General features: G+C 41.8%; 1 protein-coding gene and 1 long non-coding RNA gene across 4 annotated transcripts in view; one reads left to right on the top strand and one right to left on the bottom strand.

Annotated features, from left to right (window-relative positions):
* LOC115802018 (uncharacterized) overlaps positions 1-15816 on the bottom strand; it is a 48874-nt gene extending 33058 nt beyond the window's left edge. The window contains exon 1 of the long non-coding RNA XR_016394573.1: positions 310-15816. This is a non-coding gene — a long non-coding RNA (uncharacterized LOC115802018). The remainder of the gene's footprint in view (positions 1-309) is intronic.
* Positions 13815-17580, top strand: part of LOC111170681 (E3 ubiquitin-protein ligase TRIM39) — a 33189-nt gene continuing 29423 nt past the window's right edge. Inside the window, exons 1-3 of one of the 3 annotated variants that reach the window (XM_022566155.3) lie at positions 13815-14097; positions 14566-15335; positions 16939-17398. In XM_022566155.3, the coding sequence (XP_022421863.1) occupies positions 16946-17398 (453 nt within the window). In that variant the 5' untranslated portion in view covers positions 13815-14097; positions 14566-15335; positions 16939-16945. Of the gene's footprint in view, positions 14098-14565; positions 17399-17580 lie in introns of all 3 variants that reach the window. The other 2 variants (XM_022566154.3, XM_089918510.1) reach the window with 2 other exon arrangements.

The raw sequence follows: 17580 nt of genomic DNA on the forward strand, positions 1-17580 counted from the left end.
ATCAATGGAGAGCATTCAGGTGAGGTAGAAAGACTTGGAATATAAAATCCAAAAGGGCCCTATAGAGCACCTAGTCTGAACTCCTCATAGGAGGGATACTCTTGAGCCAGAAAAGGAAATTCTTCATACCTTCATTATAGCCAACAGTTCTCTTCAGCGACTTATCTTAAAAGGAATCTATAGGGAATTGAGACTTTTTCAATTTCCTTGGAAGAAATGCATACAAAAAGAACCTTTGGTTGATGGTCCTAAAAAGAGCATTACAAACAAGAAATGAAATACTGATACCATAAAGGTAAAGAATCTCACCTAGGTAGGATAACACAAGAGCTGCCAACTCAAGGTTAGTCCTTGGGTCTCCTGACACCCGTGCAGTGTTTTCTTCTTTATAGTTGTTGAGTGGTTAAGGATTTAGATTCTCCTCTGGCTCTGCCATACACCAGCTGTGTGACCTCAGGCAAATTACTCATTCATTCCAAGCCTTGATCTCCTTCTTTGAGCTAAGGCTTCCTGTGTGTCAGACACTGTGAAGCAATGGGAAAACAAAGACAATTTCTGCTCTCAAGTAGTTCCTAGTCCAGTGGAGGACAGATATAAAAACATCAATAGGGGCTTCCCTGGTGGCGCAGTGGTTGAGAGTCCGCCTGCTGATGCAAGGGACACGGGTTCATGCCCTGGTCCGGGAGGATCCCACATGCCATGAAGCAGCTGGACCTGTGAGCCATGGCCGCTGAGCCTGCGTGTCCGGAGCCTGTGCTCCACAGCGGGAGAGGCCACGGCAGTGTGAGGCCCGTGTACCGCAAAAAAAAAAAAAATCGATAGTTCAAGAACACTATAAAAGTACAGAAGTTTTGCAAAGAAAAATATTAACAACTTGGAGGTGGGAGCAAGATTAGGAGGAATCCAGGAAAACAAAGGCATCAAGCTGTGAAATAGGGCACTAGATTTAGGGAACTACAAATAACAATAACTTAGTTCTGATGGATGATAATTTGGCAGTGGGAAGAGCTGGAGTAATAAAACCTTCCACATACTAATGTTGTGGAAGTCAAAGGAGACAAAGCACTATATAGATAAATATTAGCTATGTATTATGCCAACAGCTACCCCTATGAGAAAAAGATTCCTTAATTCAACAAACATTTATAGAATACCTACTACATACTCACTGTACTAGGAGCAGCCACTTCTCCTTTTGATCCCCTCCCTAAAATAGAGCCAGCTTGAGAATCAAGAAAACCAAATTCTGCAATCTTTCCTGGAGGTAAAATTGCCTCTTCTATGCATATCAAGTAAGGGGAGTGGAGGAGAGCTTGACAATCCCATGATTCCTCTACTGAAGTGCCACTTAGATAAGCACATCTTGCACTTGTGTGATTTGAAAAAAGGCTTTGCCTACAGACCAAAGAATACCAGGGATGACCTCTGGTATGATCCCCTTGGCACCAAGTAATCAAGCAAGGTGGTATCACGACACAGAGTCAGATGATCAAAAGTGGCAAATTTCCCAGGCTCAGCTGACAATGAGAGCATACGTAAAAGTGGTTAGAAAAATCATCTTCATGCCAGTTACTATTTTCAACTTCTCCTACTTAGTACTAATTCTCTTAGCTTCCCGTAACCAAATATTTGCATATGAACAAGTAGCAGCCATGGTTCTACAATCTGACTAGTCCACTGACCAACTCAATGTCTACATCAAGGACATCTGGATATTGCAGTGTCATGGAAATTTCTCTCTGGTGAAGTGTCTACAGACACCAGTGAAATTTAAAATTTATACCCTATATTGGGTTGAATAGTGTCCCCCCAAGATTCATGTCCACTAGGAACCTCAGAATGCAATCTTATTTGGAAATAGGGTCTTTGTAAATGTAATCAAGTTAAAATGAGAGCATACTGGATTAAGGTGGGCATTAATCCAATGACTGATGTTCTTTTTAGAAGAAGGAATTTTGGACACGGACACAGACACACAGACACACAACGAGAACACCATGTGACAGTGGAGAGAGAGACTGCCAAGAAACACAAAGGATTGCCGGCCACCACAAGAAGCTAGGAGAGAGGCATGGAACATATTCTCCCTCAAAGCCTCCAGAAGCAATCAACCTGACCAACACCTTGATTTCAGTCTTCCTCCAGAACTGTGAGAAAATAAATTTTGTTCTTTTAAGCCACCAGTTTGTGATACCTTGTTATAGCAACGCTAGGAAACTAATACATAACCCCCTCCCAGTACATGGTTTCCTTCTATGTGCCCTAGCATTTAGGATTTTTTTATCTTCTCAGACAGAAAAGGATAGATATCAATGCTAGTAACTGTATTAGCACATGGAAAGGGGTACTAGTGAGAGCAACAGAATGACTGAGCAATTCAAACCAAAAGAGCACCTTCACAGGTGATGTAAAGGGCAGGGAAATTTACTTCTGAAGGCTCTATAAATTGAGACCCTTTAATCTCTGCAGTAGTTTTTTAAAATATCTACAAATTCTTTGATACTCTAGGGAGGGAGAAAAGGGCAGCAGTTAAGAAGAATTCCTGGAACTCAGTAACACATTAGTTGTGAAAGAGTGAGAGGGAAAAATCTCAGTTCATACATGTTGAACTCCAGATGTGTGAGTTTCAGGAGAGACATATAAGCCAGAAACAAATTTTGAGAAACTTTAGCATACAGATTAGCAGATCTCAAATGAGCTTCTCTGGCCAAATGCACAAGAACTGTCTGGGGAAACCTATGAAAACATGGAGTGCCAGTTAATATTTAAATGAACTCTATAATTAAAAATTTACTACTACTAGTAAGAGATTGTGATGGGGGTCTAGATATGAGAAATAGTCAAATATCAATTATTTCTTACTTCTTTATCCAAGCAATGAAGCACCTGGTATGCTTATCAGAAACAGCCAAAAAAATGGTAACAGCCAAAAAAACAGCCAAAAATTCATAACAGCCAAAAAAAATGCTAAATTAATCTGTTTTTTAAAAATGAAGATCTTGGGACTTCCCTGGTGGCACAGTGGTCAAGAATCCACCTGCCAATGCAGGGGACACGGGTTTGAGCCCTGGTCTGGGAAGATCCCACATGCCGTGGAGCAACTAAGCCCATGTGCCACAACTACTGAGCCTGCGCTCTAGAGCCCACAAGCCACAACTACTGAGCCCGTGTGCCACAACTACTGAAATCCGCTCACCTAGAGCCCGAGCTCTGCAACAAAGAAGCCACCACAGTGAGAAACTCGCGCACCACAATGAAGAGTAGCCCCCGCTTGCAGGAACTAGAGAAAGCCTGTGCACAGCAACAAAGACCAGCACAGCCAAAATTAAATAATTTTTTTTTTAAAAAATGAAGATCTTATTGAAGAAATAAAATAAGACCTAAATAAATGGAAAGCAAACCACATTCTTGGCTGGGAAGACACATAAAAAATGCCAACAATACCCAAATTAAATTATACATTTAATGTTTTTCCGTTTAGAATCACAATAGGTTTTTCTCTTTTTCTTTGACGGGAGGGAACAGTAAAAAATGATTTCAGAGTGTATACGGAATACATGTCCAAAAACATCTAAGAAAAAGTATAAAAATAACAGGAAAGAGAGACTTGCCTGTCTAGATTTCAGAAAATACTATAAAATCAATGAAATAAAATCTATGGTGTTGGTGTTAAGAAGAGATAAATAGAAGATTAGAATATAGAATCAAAAATCCAGAAACAGATCTCACTATGAAAGAATTTCAGATATGACAAGTGTGATAGTTTAATTCAATGAAAAGAGGATGATTATTTAATAAATGTAGCTAGCACAACTAATGCATGCTATTCAACAGTAACCACTAGCCACATGTGGCCACTGAGCACCTAAAATGCACCTAGTCTAGAATTGAGATTTGATGAGTGTAAAATATACATTGGATTTCAAAGACTTAGTCTGAGAAAACATAAAATATACCACTAATAATTGCTTAAAATGGATTACATGTAAAAATATTTTTGATATAATGGGTTAAGTTGGTAAAATAAAATATATTATTACGATTAATTTCACTTGTTTCTTTTTACTTTTTTTTTTTTCTTTTTACTTTTTTTAATGCAGCTTTGACTTAAAATTACATAAGTATCTTGCATTTTATTTCTACTGGACAGCACTGCTCTAGAGAAAATAAAGATCATCCCTTTACATCATATTTTTAAAAACAGAGATAAAGGCTTAAATGTAAAAAATAAAAAACACTGTAAGAAAACCTAGGGAAGTAAATTAGAATCTGAGGGTCAGGCTAGATTTCTTAATGAGGACAGTGTGTCATGTGTGTGTATGTATGTATGTATAAATTGATAAGCAAAAGACAGTCAACCCAACAGGAAAAACAGGCAAAAGACAGGATTGGAAATGCACAGAAAACAAATCCCAATAACAAACAAACAAATAACAACAAAAAGATATTCAAAATTACTAAGTAAGAAAAAGTGTAATTCAAATAACCAAGACATTTTTTACTGGCCAGAAGAAAATAAAAGCAGATAATAACTCTCTCCTAGGGATGTGGGAAAGGGGAAAGTTCATACACTGCTGCCAAGGTAAATGTAAAGAATAACAGCCTTCTTAAAAAGCAGTAAGGGGGCTTCCCTGGTGGCGCAGTGATTAAGAATCCGCCTACTACTACCGCAACTACTGCAGCCCACACACCTAGAGCCCATGCTCTGCAACAAGAGAAGCCACCACAATGAGAAGCCCACACACCACAACGAAGAGTAGCCCCTGCTCGCCGCAACTAAAGAAAGCCCACATGCAGCAACAAAGACCCAGCACAACCAAAATTTAAAATTTTTTTTAAAATGCAGTAATGAAATATGCATAAAAATTAGTACTACACTTGTTCCGCACAGATACCAAAATCCACTGATGCTCAAGTCCCTTCTAAAAAATGGCAGCCCTCTGTATCCACAGATGGAGAACCTACAGATACAGAACCCACGGATACAGAGAGCTGACTGTAAATAATACCCTTCAACCCCAGAACTGTTTTCACAGTAATGAATCCACTAGCACATAAGGACAAATGTTCAGAGAATCTTTAGTCTAACACTACTTATGTAGCAGCAAAATAAAATAAAATAAAGAGGAAACTAAGGCAAAAGAAAGGAAACTAAGTAACAACAGAAAACTAAGTAAATGCCCATCTGCTAATAAAGGTTGGACAATGTATGTCACCTGCAGAACAAGACCTGTTATGCAATCATTAAAATTTTTTAATGAAAATAATTAGCAAAAATTTTTAAATATGGAAGTGTCAACACTGGCTCTACTGTAAGCAAAGAGACTATCTCATAACATGCTGGTGTGGGCAGGAATCGGTACAACCTTATGCGAAGGAAACTAGAAGACAATTAGAATTTTAAATTTCCGTGCCTTTTGACTCAGCAGCTCAGTTTCCAGGAATCTGTCCTACTAATACAGATGGTATGAAAATTTAAAGACATACGTGCAGAGCAGAAGCCAGAAGAACTACAATTCTGAAACCTATGGAAGAAAAACCACATTCACAGAAAGATAGACAAAATGAAAAGGCAGAGGACTTTTTACCAGATGAAGGAACAAGATAAAACCCCAGCAAAACAACTAAATGAAATGGAGATAGGCAACCTTCCAGAAAAAGAATTCAGAATAATGATAGGGAAGATGATCCAGGACCTTGGAAGAAGAATGGAGGCCAAGATCGAGAATATACAAGAAATGTTTAACAAAGACAAAGAAGAACAAACAGAGATGAAAAATACAATAACTGAAATGAAAACTACACTAGAAGGAATCAATAGCAGAATAACTGAGGCAGAAGAACAGGTAAGTGACCTGGAAGACAGAATGATGGAATTCACTGCCACAGAACAGAATAAAGAAAAAAGAATGAAAAGAAATGAAGACAGCCTAAGAGGCCTCTGGGACAACATTAAATGCAACAACATTCGCATTATAGGGGTCCCAGAAGGAGAAGAGAGAGAGAAAGGACCCGAGAAAATATTTGAAGAGATTATAGTCGAAAACTTCCCTAACATGGGAAAGGAAATAGCCACACAAGACCAGGAAGCACAGAGAGTCCCAGGCAGGATAAACCCAAGGAGAAACATGCTGAGACACACAGTAATCAAATTGACAAAAAATAAAGACAAAAAAAATTATTGAAGGCAACAAGGGAAAAACAACAAATAACTTACAAGGAAACTCCCATAAGGTTAACAGCTGATTTCTCAGCAGAAACTCTACAAGCCAGAAGGAAGTGGCATGATATATTTAAAGTGATAAAAGGGAAGAACCTACAACCAACATTACTCTACCTGGGAAGGATCTCATTCAGATTCAACGGAGAAATCAAAAGCTTTACAGACAAGCAAAACCTAAGAGAATTCAGCGCCACCAAACCAGCTCTACAACTAATGCAAAAGGAACTTCTCTAAGTGGGAAACATAAGAGAAGAAAAGGACCTACAAAAACAAACCCATAACAATTAAGAAAATGGTAAAAGGAACATACATATCAATAATTACCTTAAATGTGAATGGATTAAATGCTCCAACCAAAAGACACAGGCTCGCTGAATGGATACAAAAACAAGACCCGTATATATGCTGTCTACAAGAGACCCACTTCAGACCTAGGGACACATACACTCTGAAAGTGAGGGGATGGAAATGGAAATTCCATTTGATATCCATGCAAATGGAAATCAAAAGAAAGCTGGAGTAGCAATACTCATATAAAATAGACTTTAAAATAAAGAATGATGCAAGAGACAAGGAAGGACACTACATAATGATCAAGGGATCAATCCAAAAAGAAAGTATAACAATTACATATATATATATATATATATATATATATATATATACGTATATACACACACACATATATATATACATAAGGCAACTGCTAACAGCTATAAAAGAGGGAATCGACAGTAACACAATAATAGTGGGGGCCTTTAACACCTCATTTACACCAATGGACAGATCATCCAAACAGAAAATTATAAGGAAACACAAGCTTTAAATGACACAATAGATCAGATAGATTTAAGTAGTATTTATGGGACATTCCATCCAAAAACGGCAGATTACACTTTCTTCTCAAGTGCACACGGAACCTTCTCCGGGACAGATCACATCTTGGGTCACAAATCAAGCCTCAGTAAATTTTTTTTTTTTTTTTTTTTTTTTGCAGTATGCAGGCCACTCACTGTTGTGGTCTCTCCTGTTGCGGAGCACAGGCTCCGGACGCACAGGCTCAGCGGCCATGGCTCACTGGTCCAGCCGCTCCGTGGCATGTGGGATCTTCCTGGACCAGGGCACGAACCCGCATCCCCTGCATCGGCAGGCAGACTCTCAACCACTGTGCCACCAGGGAAGCCCAAGCCTCAGTAAATTTAAGAAAACTGAAATCATATCAAGCAGTTTCTAATTGTATTAGAAATCAATTACAGGGAAAAAAACATTAAAAAACAAGCACATGGAGGCTAAACAATGTGTTACTAAATAACCAAGAGATCACTGAAGAAATCAAAGAGGAAATCAAAAAATACCTAGAGACAAATGACAACGAAAACATGATGATCCAAAACCTATGGGATGCAGAAAAAGCAGCTCTAAGAGGGAAGTTTATAGCAATACAATCCTACCTCAAGAAACAAGAAAAATCTCAAATAAACAATCTTAGGTTCCTACACCTGAAAGAACCAGAGAAAGTAGAACAAACAAAACCCAAAGTTAGCAGAAGGAAAGAAATCATAAAGATCAGAGCAGAAACAAATGAAATAGAAACAAAGAAAACAATAGCAAAGATCAATAAAACTGGTTCTTTGAGAAGATAAACAAAATTGATAAACCTTTAGCCAGACTCATCAAGAAAAGGAGGGAGAGGACTCAAATCAACAAAATTAGAAATGAAAAAGAAGAAGTTGCAACAGACACCGCAGAAATAGAAAGTGTCATAAGAGACTACTACAAGCAACTCTATGCCAATAAAATGGACAACCTAGAAGAAATGGACAAATTCTTAGAAAGGTATAACCTTCCAAGACTGAACCAAGAAGAAATAGAAAATATGAACATACCAATCACAAGTAAGGACATTGAAACTGTGATTAAAAATCTTCCAACAGGGCTTCCCTGGTGGCACAGTGGTTGAGAGTCCGCCTGTCAATGCAGGGGACATGGGTTCGTGCCCTGGTCCGGGAAGATCCCACATGCCGCAGAGCAGCTAGGTCCGTGAGCCATGGGCACTGAGCCTGCGTGTCCGGAGCCTGTGCTCCGCAACAAGAGGCCACAACAGTGAGAGGCCCACGTACCACAAAAAAAAAAAAAAAATCTTCCAACAAACAAAAGTCCAGGACCAGATGGCTTCATATGTGAATTCTATCAAACACTTAGAGAAGAGCTAACACTCATCCTTCTCAAACTCTTCCAAAAAATTGCAGAGGAAGGAAGACTCCCAAACTCATTCTATGAGGCCACCATCACCCTGATACCAAAACCAGACAAAGATACAACAAAAAAAGAAAATTACAGACGAATATCACTGATGAATATAGATGCAAAAATTCTCAACAAAATACTAGCAAACAGAATCCAACAACACATTAAAAGGATCATACACCATGAATAAGTGGGATTTATCCCAGTGATGCAAGGATTCTTCAATATATGCAAATTAATCAATGTGATACACCATATTAACAAACTGAAGAATAAAACCATATGATCATCTCAATAGATGCAGAAAAAGCTTCTGACAAAATTCAGCACAACACCCTTTACGATAAAAACTCTCCAGAAAGTGGGCATAGAGGGAACCTACCTCAACGTAATAAAGACCATATACGATAAACCCATAGCAAACATCATTCTCAATGGTGAAAAACTGAAGGCATTTCCTCTAAGATCAGGAAAAAGATGAGCATGTCCACTCTCGCCACTATTATTCAACATATTTTGGAAGTCCTAGCCACAGCAATCAGAGAAGAAAAAGAAATAAGAGGAATACAAATTGGAAAAGAAAAAGTAAAACTGTCACTGTTTGCAGATGACATGATACTATACATAGATAATCCTAATGATGCCACCAGAAAACTACTAGAGCTAATCAATGAATTTGGTAAAGTTACAGGATACAAAATTCATGCACAGAAATCTCTTGCATTCCTATACACTAATGATCAAAAATCTGAAAGAGAAATTAAGGAAACACTCCCATTTACCATTGCAACAAAAAGAATAAAATACCTAGGAATAAACCTACCTAGGGAGACAAAAGACGTGTATGCAGAAAACTATAAGACACTGATGAAAGAAATTAAAGATGATACCAACAGATGGAGAGATATACCACGTTCTTGGATTGGAAGAATCAATATCGTGAAAATGACTATACTACCCAAAGCAATCTACAGATTCAATGCAATCCCTATCAAATTACCAGTGGCATTTTTTACAGAACTAGAACAAAAAAATCTTAAAATTTGTATGGAGAGACAAAAGACCCCGAATAGCCAAAGCAGTCTTGAGGGAAAAAAAACGGAGCTGGAAGAATCAGACTCCCTGACTTCAGACTATACTACAAAGCTACAGTAATCAAGACAATATGATAGGGCTTCCCTGGTGGCGCAGTGGTTAATAATCTGCCTGCCAATGCAGGGGACACGGGTTCGAGGTCTGGTCCGGGAAGGTCCCACATACCACAGAGCAACTCAGCCCGTGCGCCACAACTACTGAGCCTGTGTTCTAGAGCCCATGAGCCACAACTACTGAAGCCCGCACACCTAGAGCCCGTGCTCCACAACAAGAGAGGCCACTGCAATGAGAATCCCACACACTGCAAAGAAGAGTAGCTCCCGCTCGCCACAACTAAAGAAAGCCTGCGTGCAGCAATGAAGACCCAACGAAGCCAAAAATAATAAATAAATAAAAATAAAATGAAAAAGAAAAAAAAGACAATATGGTACTGGCACAAAAACAGAAATATAGATCAATGGAACAGAATAGAAAGCCCAGAGATAAATCCATGCACCTGTAGTCAACTAACCCATGACAAAGGAGGCAAGGATATATAATGGAGAAAAGACAGTCTCTTCAATAAGTGGTGCTGGGAAAACTGGACAGCTACATGTAAAAGAATGAAATTAGAATACTCCCTAACACCATACACAAAAATAAACTCAAAATGGAGTAGAGACCTAAATGTAAGACCGGACACTGTAAAACTCTTAGAGGAAAACGTAGGAAGAACACTCTTTGGCATAAATCACAGCAAGATCTTTTTTGATCCACCTCCTAGAGTAACGGAAATAAAAACAAAAATAGAAATATGGGACCTAATGAAACTTAAAAGCTTTTGCAAAGCAAAGGAAACTACAAACAAGATGAAAGGACAACCCTCAGAATGGGAGAAAATATCTGCAAATGAATCAACGGACAAAGGATTAATCTCCAAAATATTTAAACAGCTCATGCAGCTCAATGTAAAAAAAAAACCAAACAACCCAATCAAAAAATGGGCAGAAGACCTAAATAGACATTTCTCCAAAGAAGACATACGGATGGCCAAGAAGCACATGAAAAGCTGCTCAACATCACTATTAGAGAAATGCAAGTCAAAACTACAATGAGGTATCATCTCACACCAGTTAGAATTGGCATCATCAGAAAATCTACAAACAAATGCTGTAGAGGGTGTGGAGAAAAGGGAACCCCCCTGCACTGTTGGTGGGAATGTAAATTGATACAGCCACTATGGAGAACAGTATGGAGGTTCCTTAAAAAAACTAAAAATAGAACTACCATATGACCCAACAATCCCACTACTGGGCATATACTCAAGAGAAAACCATAACTCAAAAAGACACATGCACCCCAATGTTCATTGCATTACTATTTACAATAGCTAGGTCATGGAAGCAACCTAAATGCCCATCTACAGTCACATGGATAAAGAAGATGTGGTACATATATACAATGGAATATTACTCAGCCATTAAAAGGAACGAAATTGGATCATCTGTAGTGAAGTAGATGGATGTAGAGACTGTTATACAGAGTGAAGTAAGTCAGAAAGAGAAAAACAAATACCGTATATTAACGCATATATGTGGAACCTAGAAAAATGGTACAGATGAACCAGTTTGCAGGCAGAAATAGACACAGATGTAGAGAACAAAGGTATGGACACCAAGGAGGGAGAGTGGCGGGGGGCAGGGTGGTGGTGTTGGGATGAACTGGGAGATTGGGATTAACATGTATACACTAATATGTATAAAATGGATAACTAATAAGAACCCGCTGTTTAAAAAAATTAATTAAATAAAATTCAAAAAAAATAAAAGACACATTCCTTATTGAGAAGTTAAAAAAAACAAAAAAGACATATGGGCAAATATAGCAAATCATTACGTTGTACACCCTGAACTAACACAGTGTTATACGTCAGTTATATCACAATAAAACTGAGGGAAAAGGATATATGTACAAGAATGTTCACTACAGCCTTTATTTAATAAGACTTGGAAAAACCCTAAATGTTTTCTCTAAACAAAATGGCTGAATAAATTATACATCTACATAATGAGGCAGTGATATAGACTTGAAAAAGAACAAGGTAGTTCCAATGTTACTGAATTGGAAAGATAATAGACAGCCAGTATAAAGTATAAAAAGCACAGTGTAGGGCTTCCCTGGTGGCGCGGTGGTTGGGAGTCCGCCTGCCGATGCAGGGGGCGCGGGTTCGTGCCCCGGTCTGGGAAGATCCCACATGCCGCGGAGCGGCTGGGCCCGTGAGCCACGGCCGCCGAGCCTGCGCGTCCGGAGCCTGTGCTCCACAACGGGAGAGGCCGCAGCGGTGAGAGGCCCGCGTACGGCAAAAAAAACAAACAAAAATAAAATTAAAAAAAAAAATCACAGTGTAAAGTGTAAAAAGACTGACGACCGTCTTTCTGCAGTTTAAATTCTTTATAATTTAAAAAAATGGTGGGGGAAAATTAGATGCTTTGCCTTCTTCTGAGGAAGAATTTCGGAAGTCTGGACTGTTGAACCCTCTCCCTCCCCAACCTACCATATCTCATATCTGACCTCAACCAGTTTTCTACCTGCACTGCTAATACATCCTTTTCCTCTATGTGACTCAGTGGTTCCAAGATATCTTCTGATATAAAAGATATATCAGATATATCTTTTACTGATATAAAAACAATATTAAAGTGTATATTTAAATTTTTTAAATTATCTTTCATATTACTATTACTCATTTTTGCATATTCCTATGTTGGAAATCCCTTGTTGATATAAATCAACGTCACAATTCAGTGTTATTCCACCTCTTCTGAACTACAATCTCGTTTAATTTTAGACAACGAATACCTTTCCTTGTTTAAAAAATGTATTTGTATCTTAGTATATTCATAAATCTCAGCCAACCAAGTTTCACAGGTCATAACAAATTTGTGTTAAGATTTCAAATTTCCTTTATTATTATTTTGTGTGTTATCATATAGACAGATGGAAATAAGAGATCATAGCATTGTGTTCACCCACTTTCCCAGGCATTCTCTCTTGAAAAATACTGGGTACTTCATTACTGTTCTATGTCAGGGGTCAGCGAACTATGGTCTGCTACCTGTGCTTGTACAGCCCACAACCTAAGATATGTGTTTACATTTTTAAATGACTGGGGGTAAAATCAAAAGGAGAATAAAATTTCAAGGCAAGTGAAGAATTTATATGAAATTCAAATTACAGCAACGCTCACTCATTTAGTATAGTCTAACGCTATTTTCATACTACAAAGACAGAATTGAGTACAGGCAACAAAGCCAAAAATATGTCCTATTTGGCTCCTTACAGGGAAGGTTTGCCAAACCCTGTTCTATGACATAGTACATGCCCTTCATAATTTTATAGTTTTACCTAGACATTCTCCCCTCTTTCCTTCCATATTGAACATAAAGTCATCTTAATAATCTATTAGTCTCCAGGCCACCACATTCTTCATACTCCTCAGAAATGCACTTCCTCCTGGAAATTTGCTTAATATTACCACACCCCTGGCCACCTACAAACAGAAAGCCAGAATGAAGTGCTAGCCAACACCTTAAAAGTTACAAATCATAACCAGAACCAAACCTCACCATGCTCCCTATAATGTAAGGATAAAGAGGCTGACCGCCCAATTTGTGGCTTTCAAACTACCCTACCTTAGAATGAGGCAGTCCATGAACTAGAAACAGTACTGCTGCTAAAATTCCCAATAGTCAAATAACAATGAGGGGAAAAAAAGTTAATAAATGTAATTTTATCAAGCTTAATCCTCTTCAAATCACTGCTACTGAAAAAGAGTGAACAAAAAGCAAAGAACAGTGAAGAAAAAGCAGACCAGCTGTATTTAGCATGCCTGACCCTAAATCTTTATACCTCCCACATGAGATATTTTCTGCAAATAAATAGTTCCTGGCTCCCAGGATGAGAGGTTAAATACTGCACAGTGTTTGTAAACAGCATCACAACTTACACAGGTACAAGTTGGGCCATTGGGCCATTTCACCTCGAAGGGTACACCAAAATTTGTTCATTTCTTTAGGTTAGCATTCTGTATGCCAAGTGTTGGCAGAGAGAAGGCGCGGCAAGCTGCGTTTTCAACCAGCAGTGTCTACTCTTAGCACTAACTCCTGCCCAGCCGCAGCACACCTTTCCCCAGCCCCAACTTCTCCCCAGTCCCATCACCCCTTTACCCAGCATCCACTCCTCCCCAGCTCCATCAACTCAACTCAGCACCTCCTCCCAGTCTCATCACACCTCTGTCCACCGACTCTTCCTCATCATCTCGCCCTCGTCCTCCAAAGTCACAAGCCTGCGAAGCTTCCAGCAACAGGAGAGGAAAGTAAGGAGGCTATAACGCAGGAGTCCGGAGTCGCCGCAAAACCACCATCTGCTCTTGCGGAGAAACTCAAGCCAAAGCCACAAAACTGGAAAAAGACGGGATTGGCTCGCACCCAGAACGGGTGCTCACTGCGCGCTCGCTGCGGTTGGGCACCAAGCGAGGAGCTGAGGACACAAAGGTGAGCAGCAGAGTCACAGTACCAGCTCTTTCGGGGCTCCCACTCCATCGGAGGAGGTAGATCATTTCCGTAAAGCTCGCCTAGCAAGGACAAGGTGACCAAGCATCCGAAGCCCACGGCAGGGAAAACTGAGCTAATCCTTTAACGTTAAAAGGCTTAAACTCAACTTGTCGGAAGTGACGTGCCAGCTGAGACCCGCAGGTCCACCACGTAATTGGCCGCCGACTCGGCGAGCCACCTTCTCCCGGGACTACCCTGGAGAGAGGAGCAGTGTAGCTCAATGTCCGCAACCCGCCCTTGCCCCGCCCCCGGCGGCTCCCAGCCCCAACCGGGACCAGCCCGAGCCGAGTCAGAGCCCGGGTCCACACCCTGGGCGGGACGGGCCCGCCTGCCCCGCCGCCCGTAGGCGCCCTGTGGGCAATGGGCTTCAGTGCTCCGCCACGCGCATGCGCGGCCCTCTTTCTCCAGAGGATTCCTCGGGTCACCTGGACGACTGCATTTCAGCCACCTGCCCCTCCGGGTCTCTTCTCGCCCTTCATTCCTCCTGCTGGTTCTCCCCTCCGGCCCCCCGCCTTCTCCTTGTTCCGCAGGCGCCGCTAGGCCCTCCCGCGGTCGCCCGCCGACACCCGGGGTTCCACTGACACGAGCCTCTCGGCGCGGCTTCCGCTTCCGGCGAGTATTGTGTGTCGCGCTGCGGGGCGGGGGCGGGGGGAGGAGGAAGGAGGGAGGCAGCGCTCCGGCGGCTCTGCGCCCCGCACTCCCGGACCCGAAGCCGGGAAGGTAGGTGCTGTCCCGCCGCCGCGCCGGGGCCTTGGGGCCTGCCCCCGCTGACCGGCTCCGCACGCCGCGTCCTAGCGCCCCGCGACTGCGTCACCGGCCCCCCGCACGTAACCACAGCTGCCTCCGCCCGCCTCGGGCCCGGGCGGACGTTTTGCCGCCCCGGCGACGTCAGCGCGTCCGGCGTTGCTTGGCTACCCCGCCGTTCCCCCGTCCCGCTGCCGCTCGCCTCCCCGGGTGAAACTCTTACGCCGTCACCGCGGCTCTCGGCTGCGTCATAGCGGCGGGCATCCCACCTTCACGTCACACCTCCTCCTCACCTGGACGCGCATCCCTCCCTCCCTGCCAACAGCGACGTTTCCTCTCCCCGCACTCCAGTCCCCCTGCGCCAGATCTGGCGGGAGAAGATGGAGACGGGGGTGGGACCGAGTTGTGGACCACGCTCAGGAAAGGGTCGCAAGGTGGGACCCCCGACAGTGGTAGAAACAAAATGAGGACAGCTTTGAAGTTTGCCCTTATACTGAGACACGAGGAATAGAGGGGGAAAAATGACCAACCCAGAGACACCGAAGGCTTAACTAGTGCTGTAGCTCCAAGTCCTCTCCCCATACCTCCCTAACCTTTCCCCATTTCTCTTCCACACTACTTCTTTGCTAGTCTAGATCCATTCTGCCCCCTAACTCTGCATACAGTTCAACTCACCCCAGGTGAGGAGACCACCTAATTTCTAGAAGATTAGGGAAAGGGAAAGATTACTCGTCAAAGTTGGATTCCCAGAGGTAGAGAAAAATCATCTGACTGAACTCTCCTGGTTGAGGGAGGAAATTCAGGTCCAAATAAGCTGTCAGTTCCTACTCCAAATTAAACACTTTTCACGTGTGCCGTCAACATATACAGGAATAATCATTGTTAACCCAACTCATTACATGGCCACTTCTCTCTCAACACATAGACTTACTAAATTTCCTTCTGTTGGATCCCTTAGGGAGGGGGGTTAAGGGGATGGAGAAATCAACTATTTCATGGATAAAAGTGGTGATGTTTTAAGGATGGAATAGAGGACCAGCCTTCTACTTTATAAATCTCTTAGATGCATTTCCAATTCTTTTGAGGCTTCATTAGAAGTTTTTGATTGCCTCTTTACTTTTCTCTCTCTTAATTCCCAACCACTCCAGAACCTATTAGTTGGAGGTACAGTACATCCAAGGAGTTAGTTATTGATAACTATTTCAAAAGACTCCAGTCACTGCTGAATACTTAAAATAGACTTGTCAGCTCTCTCTTCAAAAAATTATTGCCCTGGGCTCAGTAATAGACTCTTTAGTTGCCATGAATTTATAACTTTTCAGCAGTTCCAGATGTCCAGATGCACACAAATAGAAATGAGTTGTATGAATAATTTCATTCCAAGAAAAGGGCACACTTTCTCTAGGCTAGCCTGATAAAAGGAAGAATAATTTCAAACTTTCTGAAAAGAAGAGGTTGTCACCCTTGCCTAACTCATTCTATTTATTACCCTTTGAAAGACTGAGAGAACAGTGGCAGAGAATCAAGCTTAGGCTCCAATGGGCTATTGTAGTAAAACTCTTCTGTAATATTAAACTTTAAAATATACTCAATTTAAGAAATCTTAATTAATGCTTTGGCACTCTTCGCTTTCCCATACTCTTTTCTCATCTATTAGAAGAAGATGTCACACTAGGAATACATTGGTCTGAAACTATAGGTTCTGAGATACAAGTGGAATGAACCTGGATCAGGAGAAGTACTCAGAGTTGAAGGAAGCCTCTGTTTCTAGCAAGAGAAAGCAGTGGTAAAAGACAAGAGATTGAGGGTTGTGTGTCATTTTGCTGAAGAGAAAAAATTGATGGCTGGGAGTCACAAGTTTTGGAAATGGAGAAACAAAAGAGGTTGATGTAGTGGAAGAGAAGATGTAAAATACTATGATGGGGCTAAATCTGGAGTTAGGATTTAACATGGGGGTAACTGTCAGGCCAGGGATGCAAAAAAAACTAAACCTCCAACTAACATTTTTTTTTTCTCTTCTCCCGTCCTAACCTCAAGTTAAATAATGGCAGAGACAAGCCTGTTAGAGGCCGGGGCCTCTGCAGCCTCCACAGCTGCAGCTCTGGAGAACTTACAGGTGGAGGCAAGTTGCTCTGTGTGCCTGGAGTATCTGAAGGAGCCTGTCATCATTGAGTGTGGGCACAACTTCTGCAAAGCTTGCATCACTCGCTGGTGGGAGGACCTAGAGAGGGACTTCCCTTGTCCTGTATGTCGAAAGACGTCCCGCTACCGCAGTCTCCGACCTAATCGACAGCTGGGCAGCATGGTGGAAATTGCCAAGCAGCTCCAGGCCGTCAAGCGGAAGATCCGAGATGAGAGCCTCTGCCCCCAGCACCATGAAGCCCTCAGCCTCTTCTGCTATGAGGACCAGGAGGCAGTGTGTTTGATATGTGCAATTTCCCACACCCACCGGGCCCACACCGTCGTGCCACTGGACGATGCCACACAGGAGTACAAGGTAGGGAACCAGACACATGATGCCAATGCAGGGCAAGAGGGAGGAGCACAGAGGATGGGAGACTCCCTGGGTAGAGGATTTTAAGTTCCTGAGGGCAAGACGGTATCTGATCCTCACTCTATAGTCCCCTCAGAGCTACGTACACGGGGGCACGCAGTATGTCTGATCAGTTATCCTCAGGC

Source organism: Delphinapterus leucas, chromosome 10, assembly GCF_059928025.1.
Source record: "Delphinapterus leucas isolate spDelLeu-1000000601 "Yukka" chromosome 10, BTC_Dleu_Yukka2, whole genome shotgun sequence".
NCBI lineage: Eukaryota > Metazoa > Chordata > Mammalia > Artiodactyla > Monodontidae > Delphinapterus > Delphinapterus leucas.